This window comes from Mustelus asterias, chromosome 4 (assembly GCF_964213995.1).
Source record: "Mustelus asterias chromosome 4, sMusAst1.hap1.1, whole genome shotgun sequence".
Taxonomy (NCBI): Eukaryota; Metazoa; Chordata; class Chondrichthyes; order Carcharhiniformes; family Triakidae; genus Mustelus; species Mustelus asterias.
In genome coordinates, this window is record NC_135804.1 from 63,505,957 (window position 1) to 63,524,868 (window position 18,912).

The 18,912-nt window shown below is 44.8% G+C and overlaps 1 protein-coding gene across 2 annotated transcripts in view; it reads right to left on the reverse strand.

Moving 5' to 3' along the window:
- Window positions 1-18,912, reverse strand: part of il34 (interleukin 34) — a 73,448-nt gene that overhangs the window by 9,428 nt on the left and 45,108 nt on the right. For both annotated transcript variants that reach the window (XM_078210290.1, XM_078210292.1), the window contains exons 3-5: window positions 14,484-14,584; window positions 12,978-13,055; window positions 881-1,048 (exon numbers count right to left, since the gene is read on the reverse strand). In XM_078210290.1, the coding sequence (XP_078066416.1) occupies window positions 881-1,048; window positions 12,978-13,055; window positions 14,484-14,584 (347 nt within the window). The remainder of the gene's footprint in view (window positions 1-880; window positions 1,049-12,977; window positions 13,056-14,483; window positions 14,585-18,912) is intronic.

The window sequence follows — 18,912 nt, forward strand, 5'->3', positions numbered from 1 at the left end:
AAAAACACGTTTCCATCCACCCCAGCCGGCATTCTTAAACCTCGCCCTTGGCTGTGATTTTCTAATCCTGCTGCTGTGAACAGGGGCGGCACAATAGTACAGTGGTTAGTACCGCTGCCTCAGTGCCAGGGACCAGGGTTTGATTGGGTGACTGACTGTGTGGAGTTTGCTTATTCTCCCCGTGTCTGCGTGGGTTTCCTCTGTGTGTTCCAGTTTCCTCCCACAGTCCAAAGATGTGTAGGTTAGGTGGATTGGCCAGGCTAATATGACCCTTTGTGTCAGGGGAATTAACAGGGTAAATATGGGGATGGGGCCTGAGTGGGATTGTTGCTGGTGCAGGCTCCATGGGCCAAATGGCCTCCTTCTGCACTGTAAGGATTCTATGATTCCAACAGAGGTTGATCAAGGTGCTCGGGCCACAGGAGCATTGTCTCTCCCCCACCCCCCACTCCCTCTGAGACAAAAGCTCCAAGTTCAAATCCCACTTGGACTTGCTGGCCGCAGGAGTGCTCATGGTTTGGTTCAAATGGGTGGATAATCAGTCTAACAATGGTGGAGTGATTAAAATCAGAGAGACGCGAGCAGCCAGAACTGATGATCGCAGATATTTTGGAGGAGATGACAGAATGGCTGTGGAAAGATTGGAAAACCAGGAATAAAAATGTGAAGTCTGAGGCGTTGCCAGACCCGGAGCAACCGATGTGGGTCAGTTAACATGGAGGTCAGCTGGACTTGGTGCAAGTTAGGACACCAGCAGCAGAGTTTTGGACAGGTTCAGGTTTAGAGAGGGTACAAGATGTTGTGTCTCTCACATAAGGACCATTTGTTGTTTCTGTTCATAAACCACAGGACACCATTTAATGTTCTGAGCAAAACTTACCATTTCTTCCAACTTCATCCTCAAATAACCGAAGAGTGTGGAAATATCCTCCACATAAGTTCTGGACGGGTGTCTTTTCGGGAGCACATCGAGGACTGTCTCCAGGACTTGAGAATTGATATAAACCCATAACACTTTCAGGTCCATTTCAGTAAAATTTCTGTTTTGCTATGAAAAATAAAGACAGACATGATATACTGGAGGTAAACTGAGTGATGAACATCCAGGCCTGCTAATTCACTTGAATTTCTCAACTACCTCACACATGCACACATCTGGTTGCTTAGTTTCCTGGGACATTTTGTGTCTAATAGAATAATTAAAAGGTTTGGGACAGCCCGGGGGAGAAAAGCCCAAAGTTTTCTTGCACAGACACTGTGGGAAGAATGGCCTCCTTCGGTGCTGCAATGATTCAATGGGTGGAATCTTCCACTCAGTTCAGTGGCGGATGAGGAAGTGACAGTGATTCCCACTGGAAGGAGGGCTGACCACTCGAGACCTTGTGCTGTGCAGCTCATTAAATGTGCATCAACCTGGAGCTTGCTGATTCTCGCAGCGGGGTCAGGCAGGAAGTCGCTGTCCCTGCCGTTACCTCCTGGAGGCTGAAGGTCTGAATGCCCCATTTAAAGGGCACCCAGTGGGTAGCCTATGCTACCCCTTCCACCTTTGCCCAGACACTACTCTACCTTACTCACAAGCCCTTCCTTGGTCATCCTCCACACAATTTGCACTGCCGCTGCCCGCTTTCAATCCTAGACTGGCATTTACAGACACTCACCAAACAGGACAAAGCAGTGACAACTCACCATTAATCATGGAAGATCTATCTCCCCTGGCGTACATCACTTATATACAGTCATAAATGCGAATTCTCTCATTTCTCGATGGTCAGCTATTTAATTTGGTGAGGGAATGTACTTCCAGTGAGATGACCTTTTAATGAGCCTGCAAGAGATGCTCATGTATTGCTAAAGGGTTCCCTGTGTAGTGATTATGGTGTCTGTCTCTTTAAGACAGTACAGCAGAGGATGGTCTCCTGGTTTGAGGGACCAATAAGAACCGAGAGTGAGTGATCACCCCAGAGAGTGGGGTCCTCTCTCGGGCAGAATACATCTGGAAGCCATGTCGGAAGGATGTAAGGCCTAATACAGTTGGGGAGGCTACTCCAGGGCAGGGTGACTAACCCGTGTATAGTTTTCTTATTCAATTTGAAGCCTAACGTGTCTTGACAACACCCGAGAGGCAGTACACAACACCCTGACATTGTTCTTTTCAGGAAGCTCAACCTGCCTTTAAGGTCCTGAGAATGAAATTCCAATAGTTCATCCCAATGTCTGGAAACTGATCTTTGGCTTCAAATCCAATTAGGTTTCCTCCAACCACCACACTTGCAGAACTGGAGGATTCCGCCCTATGTTTCTATAGGGGGTCTAAAGCAGCAAAACTGGCTCTCCTCCTGCCCCAAGGGGTCAAATATCCTCCACATAAAACACATTGTAAGGCAGGAAGGAAGGCCCAGGATAGACTTGTTTATAATCACATATTGGAAAATGGAGTTCATTTGGGGATTTTGTATCCCAAACGCTAAACTGTGGGATTAACACCTTCGCCATCCCTCAACTCTACAATACAAATCCAGGATCAGGAGCAAAGGGGATGTGGCTCAATAGCCACTGTCCCCCGTATCTGATGCAGAAGCTCCAGGTTCAAGTCCCACCTCAGAAGGAGAGCTCCCAATGTGGTCCAAACAGGTTGATAATCAGTTTGATAGTCCCTCCAAATATCCCCCAAGGAGGGGAGGGTGGGGAGGAGTGTGTATGAAGATGGCAAGCAGCAAGAGGAGAGGATTCCCCCACTTTCATTTAAGGTATAATTTAGCAGAGTGGCCAGTTTAAAGAGTTAAACAGCAGTGATTTGAGGAGGGATCCGTGGGCTGAGCTCACCACAGAGAGGGGAAGCTGCTCTTCCTCTCTAGTCAGACCATGATTCAGGGATGAGACATTTTCCAGGGCCTAACTGGAGGGGGTGCAACAGATTTGACCATCCCAGCCTCTCCCCAGAAACACAGCACATTACATGTGTGTTTCCTAAGGATGCAGTGATCCAACAGTCTGCACAGTGTGTTAATTAATTCCCAATAGGTTATTGCCTTAAACATAGAGACCCTGGCAATGCGAGTTTGACTTCTAATGCTTGTATTTATAATCACATTGTATCATGTCAAAGCCCTTCAAGTGCATTCAGGACATTAATTATTGAATTAATTTAGTGAATTTAATTAATTCTCGTGATTATTGCTTTGGCAGTAACAGTGTGGAAGCCCCCTTCACAAAGATATTCAATCATTTGTAGAGGAGCAAAGGTCACAGGCAATGATTATCCCAGCTAAGGAACACAGGGACGGGGAGATGGCAGCCAGTGGCACAGGTGTGTGCTGGCACTTCAGAAACGTTCTCACCGTCCTGCCTGCCCCTGGGCGATGAGGGCAGGGATGTCAGCTCCACACTGGGCAACTCCAGGTAGTTCTGCTGGTTGAAGCTGAGGGTGATTGGTGGAAAAGTGCCCTTTGACCCTCCTGATCTAAAGTCAGTTGCTCCCTCTCTCTCCCCCAGTCACTACCCAGGTAGTAACAGGAGGCAGATTATTCTGCAGGGTGTGGAGGAGCCAGAGAATATAGGGGACAAAGCCCTGATTAAAATTTCAGAAGCAGGGCCAGAAGGGTTCAAGTTGCTAAAGTGGATCAAATCCTATGGTTGGTTAAGGGCAGATCCATTCATTCTTCCCCACCCCCCTCCACTAGCCAAACATACAGCAACTGCAACGAAATTGGACACCCAAAAGGCAGCAATCTGAAGTGCGCTTAGAATTTGGGGAGACAGTGGTGTGTAGTGGTAATGGACTTGTAATCCAGAGGCCAATGTTCTGGAGACATGGATTGATACCCCACTATAGCAGCTCAGTCTCCGTAATGGTCACCATGACAACTATCATTGGTTGTTGCAAAACCCCATCTGGTTCACTAATATCCTTTTGGGAAGAGACCTGCCATCCTTACTTGGTCTGGCCTACATGTGATTCCAGACTCTCAGCATTGCGGTGGACTCTAAACTTCCTCTAAAATGGCCTAACAATGGCCCTCAGTTCAAGGGTAAATCAGGATGAACAATGAATGCTGGGTTCGCCAGTGATGCCCGCATCCCATGAATGAATTTTTAAAAAAAAAATTAGATGTGTTCATTTTCATGATGTGGGCATCACTGGCAAGGCCAACACTCATTACCAATCCTCAATTGCCCTTGAATTGAGCAGCATTTCAGAGGGCAGTTAAGAGTTAACCACATTGATGCCGGTCTGGGGTCACACATAGGATGGCAGATTTCCTTCCCTGGTGAGCATTAGGGAACCACATGGTTTTTGTTTTTACAACAATCTGTTCGTTTCAGGATGGTTATTAATGAGTGTTCCATTTGATTCCAGATGTGATGTATAACTGTTGTTGGATTTGAACTCATGAGTGTGGGCCTCAGGATTACTAGTCCAGTAACAATATGCTACTGATTTACAATGTCACTATATACACGTCAGCAGCTGAATTTGTCCTCCAGACTTTATTTCAAAAAGAAACTTTCTCTTTTTGAAAAGGAAGAGAAAGTATATAAAAACTAAAGTCTGTGACCTAGCTCTGTGCACTTCACTATCGTAGTCATGATGTGGAGATGCCGGCGTTGGACTGGGGTAAACACAGTAAGAAGTTTAACAACACCAGGTTAAAGTCCAACAGGTTTATTTGGTAGCAAAAGCCACACAAGCTTTCGAGGCTCTGAGCCCCTTCTTCAGGTGAGTGAGCACTCACCTGAAGAAGGGGCTCAGAGCCTCGAAAGCTTGTGTGGCTTTTGCTACCAAATAAACCTGTTGGACTTTAACCTGGTGTTGTTAAACTTCTTACTACACTTCACTATCTCCAGTATAGAATGTCACTCCATTCCCACTATTTGAAGTCCTGAGCACCAGCTGTATTCTTTTAATCAAAGTATACAAATTCAAGGTCAATTTTCTTCTAAACAAATTCAGTCTTTGATTTTGAGACACTTGCCTATCTTAGCTTGCTGGACACTCACCCAGTTCCCTCAGTGTAAGAAAGTTAGTGCGAAAAGGTTGTCCAGAGCTTTAGTACAAGGTTCTGGAGAGGGTGCTGGATGAGAGAAAATACAACTGGGAGGAGAGAGAGTGAAAGACAGACAAACTGGGAGAAAGCCAGAGAGAGAAAAGAAATTAGGGGAAAAAGAGAGAGAGAGAGAGAGAAAGAAACATAAACAGAGAGAGATAGACACCCCCACGCACTCACATACCCACTGGGAGAGAGACACACAGAAAGACACTGGGAGAGAGAGAAACAAACTGGGGACGCACGCACGCACGCACACACAAACAAACTGAGAAAGACAGACCCACACAAACCGGGGTAGAGAGACAGAAACACTAACTGGGAGGGAGGGAGAGACAAAGGAACAAACTGGGAGAGAGATAGACAAACTGGGGGAGAGAGAGGCAGAAACAAACAAACACATAGGGACAGAGAAACAAACTGGGGAAGAGAGAGAGAGGAAGACAAACTGGGGGAGAGTTCATGTTGGCCTCTGTTGAATGCTGTTGTACAGTTTGTTTTACTGCAAGATTCAAGAGATTTAGTGTTTCCGTCTGAGGACTGTGTGTCGGTGGTGAGAGGGAGGGTGTGAACTAAATTTGGCTTGATTATGGTTTGATTTATTGTTTTATCATTTGCCATGTACTTCAGGTCCTCACTTTAAGTCACCCTATCTGAAGTTGTTTTGCTTTAACATCATGTATTTAAAGGGCTGTTTAGTGTTTTGGATTTGTAGCTACGTTTTTGCAACAGGTGTAACTTGGGTCATGTGACCAGTGCTTCTCCTGTGCTCCGAACCCTTGCTGACCAACCCACCAGCGCTCCCCAGTCTCCCGTATGACCAATTAGTGACCCTGCCAGTCCCCAACTCTCCTACCTGCTGACCCTTCTGCCCACCAACCCTCCTGCTCTCCACTCTCATCACCCAAGCCATCACTTACAGTGAAGACTCAGGTGATGAGCAGTTAGATGCAGGGAGCAACCTATGGAGTGAGAATTGGGAGGGTCGTGGAGGTAAGGTTTAAGCAGCAAGGGGGCAGGAGACAGTGAGGGGGTGGGTGGTGAGCCAAGTCAGAGTTAACATAATTTTGCTACTTCTTAAATTTATTCTATCATAGATGCCATTTTGTTTTATAATCTCGGGATTTAACAATGTATGGTATTTATGCAGGTGGGGCAAAATACAGTATTTTCTTTCCTGATAGAAAGGTCCTATGCAACCTAACATAAGCATTTCCATTGGCTGTCAAATAGGAAAATCTAATTTGCTTAAAATTGCTTCCCTTGAACATTTCAGGAACACAACAACTGTATGACAGGAATTATTGTACTGTTAAAAAGTCCAAGTTATACATAGGAACAAGAGTGCTGGATGTTGAGGTCAGAGATAGGTGTGTGAACGCTCTAGAGAATGTCAGTATATCATAGGAGGAAGTGTTGAGCATCCTAAATTGAACTAAGGTAGATAAGTCCCCAGGGCCGAATGGGTTCTATCCCAGGTTACTGCGGGAGGCAAAGGAAGAAATAATTGGGGCCTTAACAGATATCTTCATATCCTCTTTGACCACAGGCGAAGTTCCAGAGAACTGGATAATAGCCAATGTTGTTCCTTTGTTTAAGAAAGGAAGCAGGGATAATCCAGGAATTCATAGTCCGGTGAGCCTGACAGTGTTAGGGAAGCTTTTGGAGAAGATACTGAGGGACAGGATATATGCACAGTGGAAGAAAATGTCAGTAACATGCAGCATGGTTTGTATGGAAAGAAAGTCATGTCTCACCAACTTGATTGAGTTTTCTGAAAAGATGACAGAGATAATTGATGAGGGAAGGGCTGTGGATGTAGTTTATATGGACTTTAAGGCATTTGACAAGGTCCCATATGGCAGACTGGTACAAAAACCAAAATCCATGGGATTCAAGGTGAGCTGACTAGATGGATACAGAACTGGCTTAGTTATAGAAGACAGAGTAGCAGTGGAAGGGTGCTTTTCAGAGTAGAGATTTGTAGCTAGTGGTGTTCCACAGGGATAAGTGCTGGGATCGCTGTTGTTTGTAGTATACATAAATGATCTGGAGGAAAAAGTGTGAGGTCTGATTAGTAAGTTTGTGGATGACATGAAGATTGGTGGAGTTGCTGATAGTGCTGGGGATTGTCAGAAGATAAAACAGGATATAGGTAGATTGGAAACTTGGGCACAGAAGCGGCAGATGGAATTTAATCCGGACAAATGCAAGGTGATGCATGTTGGAGGATCAAATTGAGGTGCGAATTGTAAATGACAGAACCCTTAGAAACATTAACATACAGAGGGATCTGGACAAGCAGCTCCACAGTTCCCCAAAAGTGACAACACAGGTGACCAAGGTGATCAAGGCGGCATATGGCATGCTTGCCTTCATCAGCCGGGACACTGAGTACAAGAGTTGGCAAATCATGTTGCAGCTATATAAAACGTTGGTTAGGCCACATTTGGAGTATTGTGAGCAATTTTGGTCACCACACTACCTGAAGGACGTGGAAGCTTTGAGAGTGCAAAGAAAGTTCACCAGGATGTTGCATGGTCTTGAGGATGTTGGCTAGGAGGAGAGGTTGAATAAACTAGGATTGTTTCACTGGAAAGACAGAGGCTGAGGAGAGACCTGATTAGAGGTCTACAAAATTATGAGAGACAGACAGGTTGGATAGTCAGAGGCTTTTTCCAAGGTAGGAAGTGTCAATTACAAATGAGCACAAGTTCAAGGTGAGGGGGGAAAGTTTGAGGGAGATGTACGGGAGAAGTTTTTCACGCAGAGTGATGGATGCCTGGGACGCACTGCCAGAGGTGGTGGTGGAAGCAGGCACATTAGCAACATTTAAGAGGCATCTGAATGGATACATGAATAGGGAGGGAATAGAGGGATACGGACCGAGTAAGGGCAGAAGATTTTTCATTAGTTTAGTCAGGGTATCATGATCAGCACAGGCTCAGAGGGCCGAAGGACCTGTTCCTGTGCTGTACTTTTCTATGTTCTTTGAGCCTGTTCCGCCATTTAATGAGATCACAGCTGATCTGTGGCCTAACTCTGTATACCTGCCTTTGGCCCTTAGTAACTTTGCTTAACAAAAATTTAAACAAAATCTTTGCTCAAAGGTTATTTTGTGGCGATTGTCCCTTTAAGGATCCCAGCCATTGAATTCAAAGAGTACCACAGCAAAGTTAACAATTTACACGAGAAGCCATAAAAATAATGGGCATGACGACAGCAACTGTAAGCTGTGGGCAACAGCCTGCCCAGCTCCCAGTAATAATAGTGTCAGGTGAAGGACAAAGCATTCTGGGTCATGATTGGCTCAAGGAAATCAAGTTAAATTGGACCAAGATTTTCCAAGTGTGAGAAGGAGGACTGTTCTAACTGAAGAAGAAATATGACAGCGTCTTCAGTGTCAGGCAAGATGAAAAAACCTGCGGGGGAAGATCTATGTGAATCCAGAGGCCGCCCCTCGATTTTTTTTAAAAAAGAGTAAGACTTATAAGAAAAGATGGATACTGAATTAAGGAGATTGGAAGAACTGGGCATTATCCAGTCAATTCAGTTACGGAATAGGCAGCACCCATAGTCCCCATGTTGAATCCAGACAAGACCATCCGCATTTGTGGGGACTGCAAGTTAATAGTTGATCAGGTTGCCAATTTGGGTAAATATCCAATCCTGAATATTGAAGACCTGTCTGCGAAGCTGGCCAGAAGTCAATCTTATACAAAGCTGGATACGAGTCACTCATATCAGCAACTTGATGTTCTTACAACTGGGTCGACAGAAGCCAAGCATCTAGCAAACTTAGAGGAAGTGCTGGAGAGATTTCAAGAGGCTGGAGTTTGCCTCAATAAGGAGAAAAGTACTTTTCAAGCCACTGAGGTAGCCTACCTGGGTTACCATCAAGTTGCACGGGGATTACACCCCACGAAAGCCAAGGACAGAGTCATAAAATGAGGCACCTGCCCCCAAAACACATTTAAGCTCAAGTCATTTTTAGGAATTGTGAATTACTATGGGTGCTTTTTCACTGAATTTGTTGACATTATTGGTCCCCTTGCATATGCTGGAAGATAGAAACATAGAAAATAGGAGCAGGAGGCAGCCATTTGGCCCTTCGAGCTTGCTCCGCCATTCATTATGATCAGGGCTGATCATCCAACTCAATAGCCTAATCCTGCTTTCTCCCCATAACCTTTGATCCCACTCGCCCCAAGTGCTATATCCAGCTGCCTCTTGAATACATTCAATGTTTTGGCATCAACTACTTCCTGTGGTAATGAATTCCACAGGCTCACCACCCGTTGGGTGAAGAAATGTGTCTTCACCTCCATACTAAATGGTTTACCCCGAACTCTCAGACTGTGACCCTTGGTTCTGGACTCCCCCACCATTGGGAATATCCTCCCTCCATCTACCCTGTCCTGTTCGATTTTTATAAGTCTTTATGAGATTCCCCCCTTGTTCGTCTGAACTCCAGCGAAAACAATCCTAACCTAGTCAATCTCTCCTCATACATCAGTCCCACTATCCCCGGAATCAGCTTGGTAAAACTCCGCTGCACTCCCTTGAAAGCAAGAATATCCTCTCTCAGAAAAGGAGACTAAAACTGCACACAATATTCTAGGTGTGGCCTCACCAAGGCCCAGTATAATTGCAACAACACATCCCTGCTCCTGTACTCAAAACCTCTCGCAATGAAGACCAGCTTATCATTTGCCTTCTTTACTGCCTGCCGCACCTGCATGCTTACCTTCAGTGACTGGTGCACAAGGACACCCAGGTCCCACTGCACACTCCCGTCTCCAAATTTACAGCCATTTAGGTAGTAATGTGCCTTCTTGTTTTTGCTTCCAAAGTGGATAACCTCACATTTATCCAAATTATACTGCATCCTCCACTGATTTGCCCACTCACCCAACCTGTCCAGATCGTGCTGAAGGATCTCTGCACCCTCGTCACAGTTCACTCTCCCACCCAACTTGGTATCATCTGCAGACTCAGATGTTACATTTTGTTCCCTCATCCAAATCATTAATATATATTGCGAATAGCTGGGGTCCCAGCACCGATCCCTGTGGCACCCCACTAGCTACTGCCTGCCAATTTGAAAAGGACCCATTAATTCCTACACTTTGCCAACCAGTTTTCTATCCATTTCAATACACTTCCCCCAATCCCATGCACTTTAATCTTGCATTATGATCTCTTATGTGGACTTTATCAAATGCTTTCTCAAAGTCCAAATATACCACATCTACTGGTTCCCTCTTGTCAACTCTACCAGTTACATCTTCAAAGAATTCCAACAGATTTGTGAAGCATGATTTCCCCTTCATAAATCCATGCTGACTCTGTCTAATCCTGCCACTGCTTTCTAAATGCTCCGCTATAAAGTCCTTGATAATGGATTCGAGGATTTTCCCCACTACCGATATTAAGCTTACTGGTCTATAATTCCATTTTCTCTCTACCTCCCTTTGAATATTGGAGTGACATTTGCTACCATCCAATCTGCAGGGAGTGGTCCAGAGTCTATAGAATCCTGGAAGATGACCACCAATGCATTCACTATTTCTAGAGCCACTTCCTTAAGTAATCTGGGATATAGATTATCAGACCTTGGGGATTTATCCAACTTCAATCCCATCAACTTTCCCAGCATCATTTCTCTACTAATATTGATCTCCCTCAGTGCTTCCCTCTCACTAAATCTTGCATTCTCCAACATTTCTGGTATCTGATTTGTCTTCTTTTGTGAGGACAGAACCAAAGTATGTATTCAGTTGCTCAGCCATTTCTTTGTCCCATATTGTACATTCCTCCGTTCTGTCTGTAGGGGACCTACATTTGTCTTCACCAACCTCTTTCTCTTCACGTATCTATAGAAACTCTTAGTGTCAGTCTTTATGTTCCCAGCAAACTTACTTTCGTACTGTATTTTCCCCTCAATAAATCCCTTGGTCCTCCTTTGCTGAATTCTAAACTGCCCCCAATCCTCAGACCTATTATTTTTCTTGGTCAATCTGTATGCTTCTTCCTCGGATCGGATACTGTCTCTAATTTGCTCTGTAAGCCACGGATTGGCCCCTCTTATCCATTTTGCTTTTGTGCCAGACAGGAATAAACAGTTGTTGCAGTTCCCCCATGCATTCCTTGAATGTTTGCCATTGCCTGTCCAAAGTCATCCCTTTAAGTAACTTTCCCCAATCTATCAAGGCCAACTCACATCTCAGATGCCCCAGAGAGAAGCTTTTAACAGAGTAAAGTAATTGCTGCATTCTTCAAACTTGTTAGTACATTACTGTCTAAGAAATTCTTGTTAACCTGTGATGCCTCTCCATATGGCGTTGGTGTAGCATGAGATGGACAATGGATCTGAAAAGCCAACATGGTGCGTCTCAAGAATCCTCTCGGAAGCCGAAAAAGCTATTCCCAATTGAGAAAGGTTTATCAATAGGTTTAGGTGTAAAGAAATTCCACTAGTATTTGTACTTTAGGTAGGCACTTTACCATTGTTTCTGATCACTGACTGCTGATCTTGGTGAAACAGATCAAGTACTGGACAGTCGGGATCTACTGCTGTCCAAATGAGGCATTGGATAGTAATGGATTAGGCTAATGAGCCAGCTTCTGAAAAGATGAAACCATGGGTGGAATTTCCCTGTCCTGCCTGCCACGGTAATTGTAGAAGGTCGGACATGGACCATGCAAAGCTTAGTTGACCTCGGATGGGATTTTCTGGTCTTGGTGGTGAGAAAGTCCCACCCTATATTTTGTACAAAAAGATGAGTTGAGTTACCAAGATGGCTTCATACTTGAGAGCAAGAGTAGTCATCCATGTACCAGAAAGAGTTGCTACTAGCCGAATTACACAATGCTCATCCGGATATATTGAAGATGAAGATGCTGCCAGGATTTATGTCTGGTGGCCTGGCATTGATAATGACATTGAACAGTGCCAATTGTGACAAAGTTTGCCTGCTGCAGCCCCACTGTACCCTTAGAAGTGGCCTGGCTGGCCATGGGTACATGTCCATATTGATTATATTGGTCCATTCATGGTACAATGTTTTTGCTCCTTATTGATGCATATTAAAGTGGATGGAAGTATGTGAGGTGTCACACACGACAGTTGAAAAATTACACTAATGTTTTTCCATCTATAGAATACCTGAAGTCACAGGGGGCGCTTTCCAGCCTGCACTCTGTCTGCAGGAATGGCGGCACACACACAAAATCTGGAAAACGCCATTCGTGCCGGCGCTGAGCGCTCTTCATTCTACACATAATCCACAAACTGTCAGCTCCCCATTCTTACAGCAATAGCCTTCAGAAGAGGACAGAGCAATCCAATCTTTTACACTTTCATGAGATGTGGGTATTGATGGCGAGGTCAGAATTGGTTGCCCATTCCCAATTGCCTTTCTCGGCCATTTCAGAGGGCATTTAACAGTTAACCACATTGCTGCGAATCTGGAGTCACATGGAGACCAGACCAGGTAAGGATGGCAGATTTCCTTCCCTAACATTAGTGAAACAGATGTTTTTTTTGCAACAATCAATGATAGTTGATCATTACTGAGACTTTTTTTTATTAATGGAATGTAAATTTCACTAGCAGCCAGAGTGGAATTTTAACTTTTCCCGATAGCCTGGGAATCCAATGACATCACCACTACACCACACATTCTGTGCCACAGGATAAGATGTGGGCAATTCTTCACAGGAATTAACAGGGGTGTTGAGTATGTGTGTGGAATTTGATGAAGGAAAGAAATAGGAATCTCCCCAATTTAACTTATGTATCCTTCAGGAACAGCATAAAGACTGGGTAGTCTCCTCTTCTCCAGTAAAGGACTCTTGCCCCAGAGAGACCCTCAGCTAAGCAGGATATGGGATAGAAAAAAAAAATTAACTTTTTACATTAAAACTTACCATGTGAGTAACATTTATTGTTCTATAAATATCTTCATAGTGGACCTTCACTGCATAGTTAACTGGAAAGTAATCCTTCTGTTTAAAACAAACACAATGAAAAGTAAAAAGCTCAAAAGTTAATTTATTTGTCACAAGCAGTCTTACCTTAACACTGCAATGAGGTTACTGTGAAAATCTCACAGTTGCCACACTCCGGGTCCCTGGCGCGGTGAGGCAACAGTGCCAACCATTGTGCCACCATGAATGAACCATTAAACCTGCATGCAAGCCTCGGATTTATTTTCCAATTCTTCTCAGGACATTACTGTTGCTATCCTGAGCCCGAGATCTTTCACCTCAGAGCAACCTCCATCCTGCAGCTAGGAACCTGACTTCCCAGTTGTTTCACATCCATTTCTGCTTAGCTGACATGGAACACATTTGCTCCGGGCACTGTTTCCTTGTCTTAGGCCGTTTGTGGGAATCCAACATGAATACCTGGGACCCAATCCATCCCAAAACTGTGGTATCTCAAATACCCAACTTACATCTACATAAAGCCTGCCTTCAGCTGAACAGCAAATGAGCTGGATCCCTGAACTTCTTGCCTCAGTGAGAAGCACAATTTAAAAAATTCATTTGTTGGACATGAGTGTCACTGGTTGAGCCAGCATTTATTGCCCATTCCTAGTGCCCCTTGAACTGAGTGGTTTGCTAGGCCACTTCAGAGGGCAGTTGAGAGTCAACCACATTGTTATGGCTCTGGAGTCATATGTAAGCCAGACCAGGCAAAGATGGCAGATTTCTTTCCCTAAAAGATATTAGTGAGCCAGATGGGTTTTTCCGACAATCAACAATGGTTTCATGGTCATCATTAGATTCTTAATTCCAAATATTTTATGGAGTTCAAATTCCACCATCTGCCGTGTTGGGATTCGATCCCAGGTCCCCAGAACATTAACCGAGTTCCTGGATTAATAGTCTAGCGATAATACCATTAGGCCATCGCCAGTGGAAATACACCAACTTTCAACTCTCCAAGCCAACATTAAGTATCAGCACAGGGATATTAACTCCTTCACTCTAGCCCCAACACAACAGGCTGGTTAAGAATGAAGAGACGCTCACCCTCCAATCCACCTCAGTTAGAGGTGTCCAGGTGTCCAGACACCAGGAGTTCAGGACCGGGGGTGAGGGTCACTTGTCCAGATACCAGGAATTCAGGACCAAATTCAGCTTAAATGACCCCCCTCCCCCCAACGTTCAAATGACCTGCCAACACTGAGTGAAGGACAGACTCCAACAGTAGGTAGGGGGAAATGAGTTGGAAACCAGAGAACTGTACCCCAGCAAGAGTCAGGGTCATCAGGAGATGAGGGAAAAAGATTAGGAAGAGGTTAATGCAAATGGAATGTATTTCCATGGGAGGCTAATGGATTTGACTGTCTCCTCAGCTGGAGAATTTGGGGGCTAGAAGGTCTATGGAAGCAGTGTGCATGCAAAGGTATGCAAAGAATCATTTACCATATATCTGACTCGCTGTCTGTACTGCAGTTTACTATGTAGCTCCTCCAAATGGACACACAGAGAATCCACAATGGCGAGAACTCCAAGAAGGCTGAAACCTGCGGGGAAAGAGACAGGAAACAATGTGAAGTTGCACAAAATCCATGGAAACCTGGCATCAAACACTGGTAATCAAACTGACACAACTGCTCTAACCCAACTAATTGTCATCCAGGACAAAGCAGCCCATTTGATTTCTAACCCTTCCAAAAACAATCAATTCCTCCACTACCGACAAGCAGTGGCAGCCATGTGTATCATCTACAAGATGCACTGCAGGAACTCACCAGGATTCCTTCAGCTGCACCCACGACTACTGTCATCTAGAAAGACAAGGGCAGCAGATACTTGCGAACACCACTAGCTGGAGGTTCCTCTCCAAGTCATTGACCAGCCTGACTTGAAATATATGACCTCTCTCTCACTGGGTCAAAATTCTGGAATTCCCTCCCTAACAGCAGTGTGGGTATACCAACACCTAAGGGACCGCAGCGGTTCAGGAAGGCAGCTCACCACCACCTTCTGAAGGGCAACTAGGGATGGGGAATAAATGCTGGTTAGCTAGTGATGCCCACATCTGTAAAATGAATTAAAGAATCATCGCATTCTGCTTTAACCTGACTTAACCCAGCTTATTCTTGGACTCTCTCATTGTGACATCCACTTGTAGTTTGAACAACCAGTGTTTGAGCTTCGTTGATTATTCCAGATGTTCATCGCTGGGTGTGGAATGTGAAATTCACCAACTTCCATTTATTCTTCTGATCCTGATTGACTTTCAAATAATATTCAGACTTTATTTTGACTAACATAACATTTTAAGTAGTTAGTGAGGTTAACCTCTCAACCTCTGCCTTTCCACAGTGTAAATCCAAAGGCTGAAGGCAGCTCTCAAAATCTGTTGAATGACTATCAGACAATTAGACATAGGAGCAGAATTAGGTCACTTGGCCCATCGGGTCTGCTCCACCATTCAATCATGGTTGATATTTTTCTCATTCCCATTCTCCTGCCTTTTCCCCATAACCCCTGATCCCCTTATTAATCAAAAACCTATCCATCTCTGTCATAAAGACATTCAATGACCTGGCCTCCACAGCCTTCTGTGGCAAAGAGTTCCACAGATTCACCACTCTCTGGCTGAAGAAATTCCTCCTCATCTGCGTTTTAAAGGATCATCCCTTTAGCCTGAGGTTGTGCCCTCTGATTCTAGTTTTTCCTACTAGTGGAAGCATCCTCTCCACGTCCACTCTATCCAGGCCTCGCAGTATCCTGTAAGTTTCAATTAGATCCCCCCTCATCCTTCTAAACTCCACCAAGTACAGACCCAGAGTCCTCAACTGTTCCTCATACGGCAAGCTCTTCATTCCAGGGATCATTCTTGTGAACCTCTTGGAAAGTTGCCTCATGTTCTCTCCTTTTTTATACTCTCAGCTGAAACCTCGATTTTTTTTTACTAAGATTGTCAGTTTTGTTCTGGAGGCCCACACGAATAACTGAATGTCTACTTTACAAGTGACAGGAACAGTCCTGGAGGCAGCAAGAATTTAAGCTTCATTTCCTGGACACCAACAAGGAAAAAAAAAGTCGAAGGCGTGTTAAAAGAAAATGATATGTTTTTATCCTCCATTTTTGCAAAATATTTAGTTGCTATAATACTGAAGATATTTGTTTGAATGAGGCAGGTCATGTGAAGAAATCTTCAGGAATACATCCAGTTGGCGATCGAGGTGGGATGGGAGGTCACAACTTCAGGCCATTCTGACAGTTCCCAGACCCAGAAAGTCAGCAGTCTGGATACACAGCATTCCTCAATCACTGTTGTTGCTGCAGCCATGATGTGGAGATGCCGGCGTTGGACTGGGGTAAGCACAGTAAGAAGTCTCACAACACCAGGTTAAAGTCCAACAGGTTTATTTGGTAGCAAATACCATAAGCTTTCGGAGCAATGCTCCTTCGTCAGATGGAGTGGTCTCTGTTCTCAAACAGGGCACAGACACAGAAATCAAATTACAGAATACTGATTAGAATGCAAATCTCTACTGTCTGGAGACAATACACATCTCTTTAACCTATGTTGAATGCTCCCTCCACCCACATTGTCTGTGCATTTAAGACCTGGCTGGCTGTAGAGATTTGCATTCTAATCAGTATTCTGTAATTTGATTTCTGTGTCTGTGCCCTGTTTGAGAACAGAGACCACTCCATCTGACGAAGGAGCATTGCTCCGAAAGCTTATGGTATTTGCTACCAAATAAACCTGTTGGACTTTAACCTGGTGTTGTGAGACTTCTTGCTGCAGCCAACCAGCCTTAGGAAGGCCCCAGCTGTTTCCTATGGAGCTGCTCTGGGACACAGTGGGGGTCTTTCCCGAGGAGGAGTCTAAGCAGAGCAAGACACTCATCACAGCTTTCTGGTGATATTGATGTTTTTCCAATCTAAATTGAAGTATAACCCACAAGACTTTCCAAACCTCTTGAAGCTTGTTTGATATTTCCTGTTCACTTGTTTCCTCCGAGTTTTTATTGAAAAGCCTGTGAAGTGGTTTTGTTATATAGATAATTAAGTTTCTTGATTTAAATGTGCCCTTTATTTTAAGTGTGTTTGATGCATGGGCAGTGTCGCTTTGTGCTGGTTTAAGCCTGATTACTCTGCAGACATTTGAGAGAAACACATTTCTCTAGAAACAATGGTGGAAATGATGGTCAATTTTTTTGACTATTCAAAAATTGGCCATATGGTTGATAGTGGACGAGGCAAGATAAAGGGCAGAACTTTACGGCTGGTGGGTTTTATGGTCCCGCCAAATTCTGCACAGCCTGATGCATTTTACAGCCCCACCCCCACCATGGCAAATTGGGAAGTTCCACCCATTGACTGATGGCAATGGATGGTCAAATGGACAGAATGGTGGCAAATGGAGTTCAATCCAGAGAAGTGGGAGGTAATGCAACTGAGGAAGGCACGCAAGCCAAGGGAATACACAATGAATCCTTGGATTCTGGGAAGAGTAAAACAACAGAAAATGGAGTACATATCCCACAGATTTCCAAAGAAATTAGTGGGATATGTACACCTTCAACAAGCCCAAAGGCTGGTTGGCCATTGTAACAACAGTGACTGAGGAATGCAATGTATCCAGACTGCTGGCTTTCTGGGAACTGCAGTAAGAAGTCTCACAACACCAGGTTAAAGTCCAACAGGTTATTTGGCAGCACTAGCATTCGGAGTCTCAAGCTCCTTCATCAGGTGAGTTCTTTTCTGGGTTTCTGAGAACTGTCAGACTGACCTAAGTTGTGACCTCCCACCTCGATTGCCAACACTGATTGTATATCCCCAAAACAAAGATGTAAGCAGGATACTTGTCCTTGTTAGCCAAGTTGCTTGATTGGTATCCCTTCCACAAAAAGTATTCAATTCCCCCAGCACCAACGTACAGCAAGATGCACTGCAGCTACACACCAAGGCTCCTTCTACAGCACCTTCCAAACGCATTACCGCTTTCTCTAGAAGGACAAGGGCAGCAGACGCATGGAAACACCACCTGGAGCTCCCCCTCCAAGCCACTCACCATCCCAACTTGGAAATATGTCACCGCTCCTTCACTGTCACTGGGTCAAAATCCTGGAATTCCCTCACTAACAGCACTGTGGGTGTATCTACACCACCTATATTCAAGAAAGGGAATAGGGATAGCCCAGGAAATTACCGACCGGTGAGTCTAACCTCAGTGGTTGGTAAGTTGATGGAGAAGATCCTGAGGGACAGGATTTATGAACATTTAGAGAGGTTTAATATGCTCAAAAGTAGTCAGCACGTCTTTGTCAAAGGCAAATCGTGCCTTACGAGCCTGGTGGAGTCCTTTGAAAATGTGACTAAACACATTGACGAAGGAAAAGCAGTAGATGTGGTTTACATGGACTTCAGCAAGGCATTCGATAAGGTCCCCCATGCAAGACTTCTCAAGAAAGTGAGAGGGCATGGGATGCAAGGGGCTGTTGCCTGGTGGATCCAGAACTGGCTTGCCTGCAGAAGGCAGAGAGTGGTTGTAGATGGGTCTTTTTCTGAATGGAGGTTGGTCACCAGTGGAGTGCCCCAGGGATCTGTTCTGGGACCCTTGCTGTTTGTCATCTTCATAAGTGACCTGGATGAGGAAGTGGAGGGATGGGTTAGAACAAAGAACAATACAGCACAGGAACAGGCCCTTCGGCCCTCCAAGCCCGCGCCGCTCCCTGGTCCAAACTAGGCCATTGTTTTGTATCCCTCCATTCCCACTCCGTTCATGTGGCTATCTAGATAAGTCTTAAAATGTTCCCAGTGTGTCCGCCTCCACCACCTTGCCCGGCAACGCATTCCAGGCCCCCACCACCCTGTGTAAAATACGTCC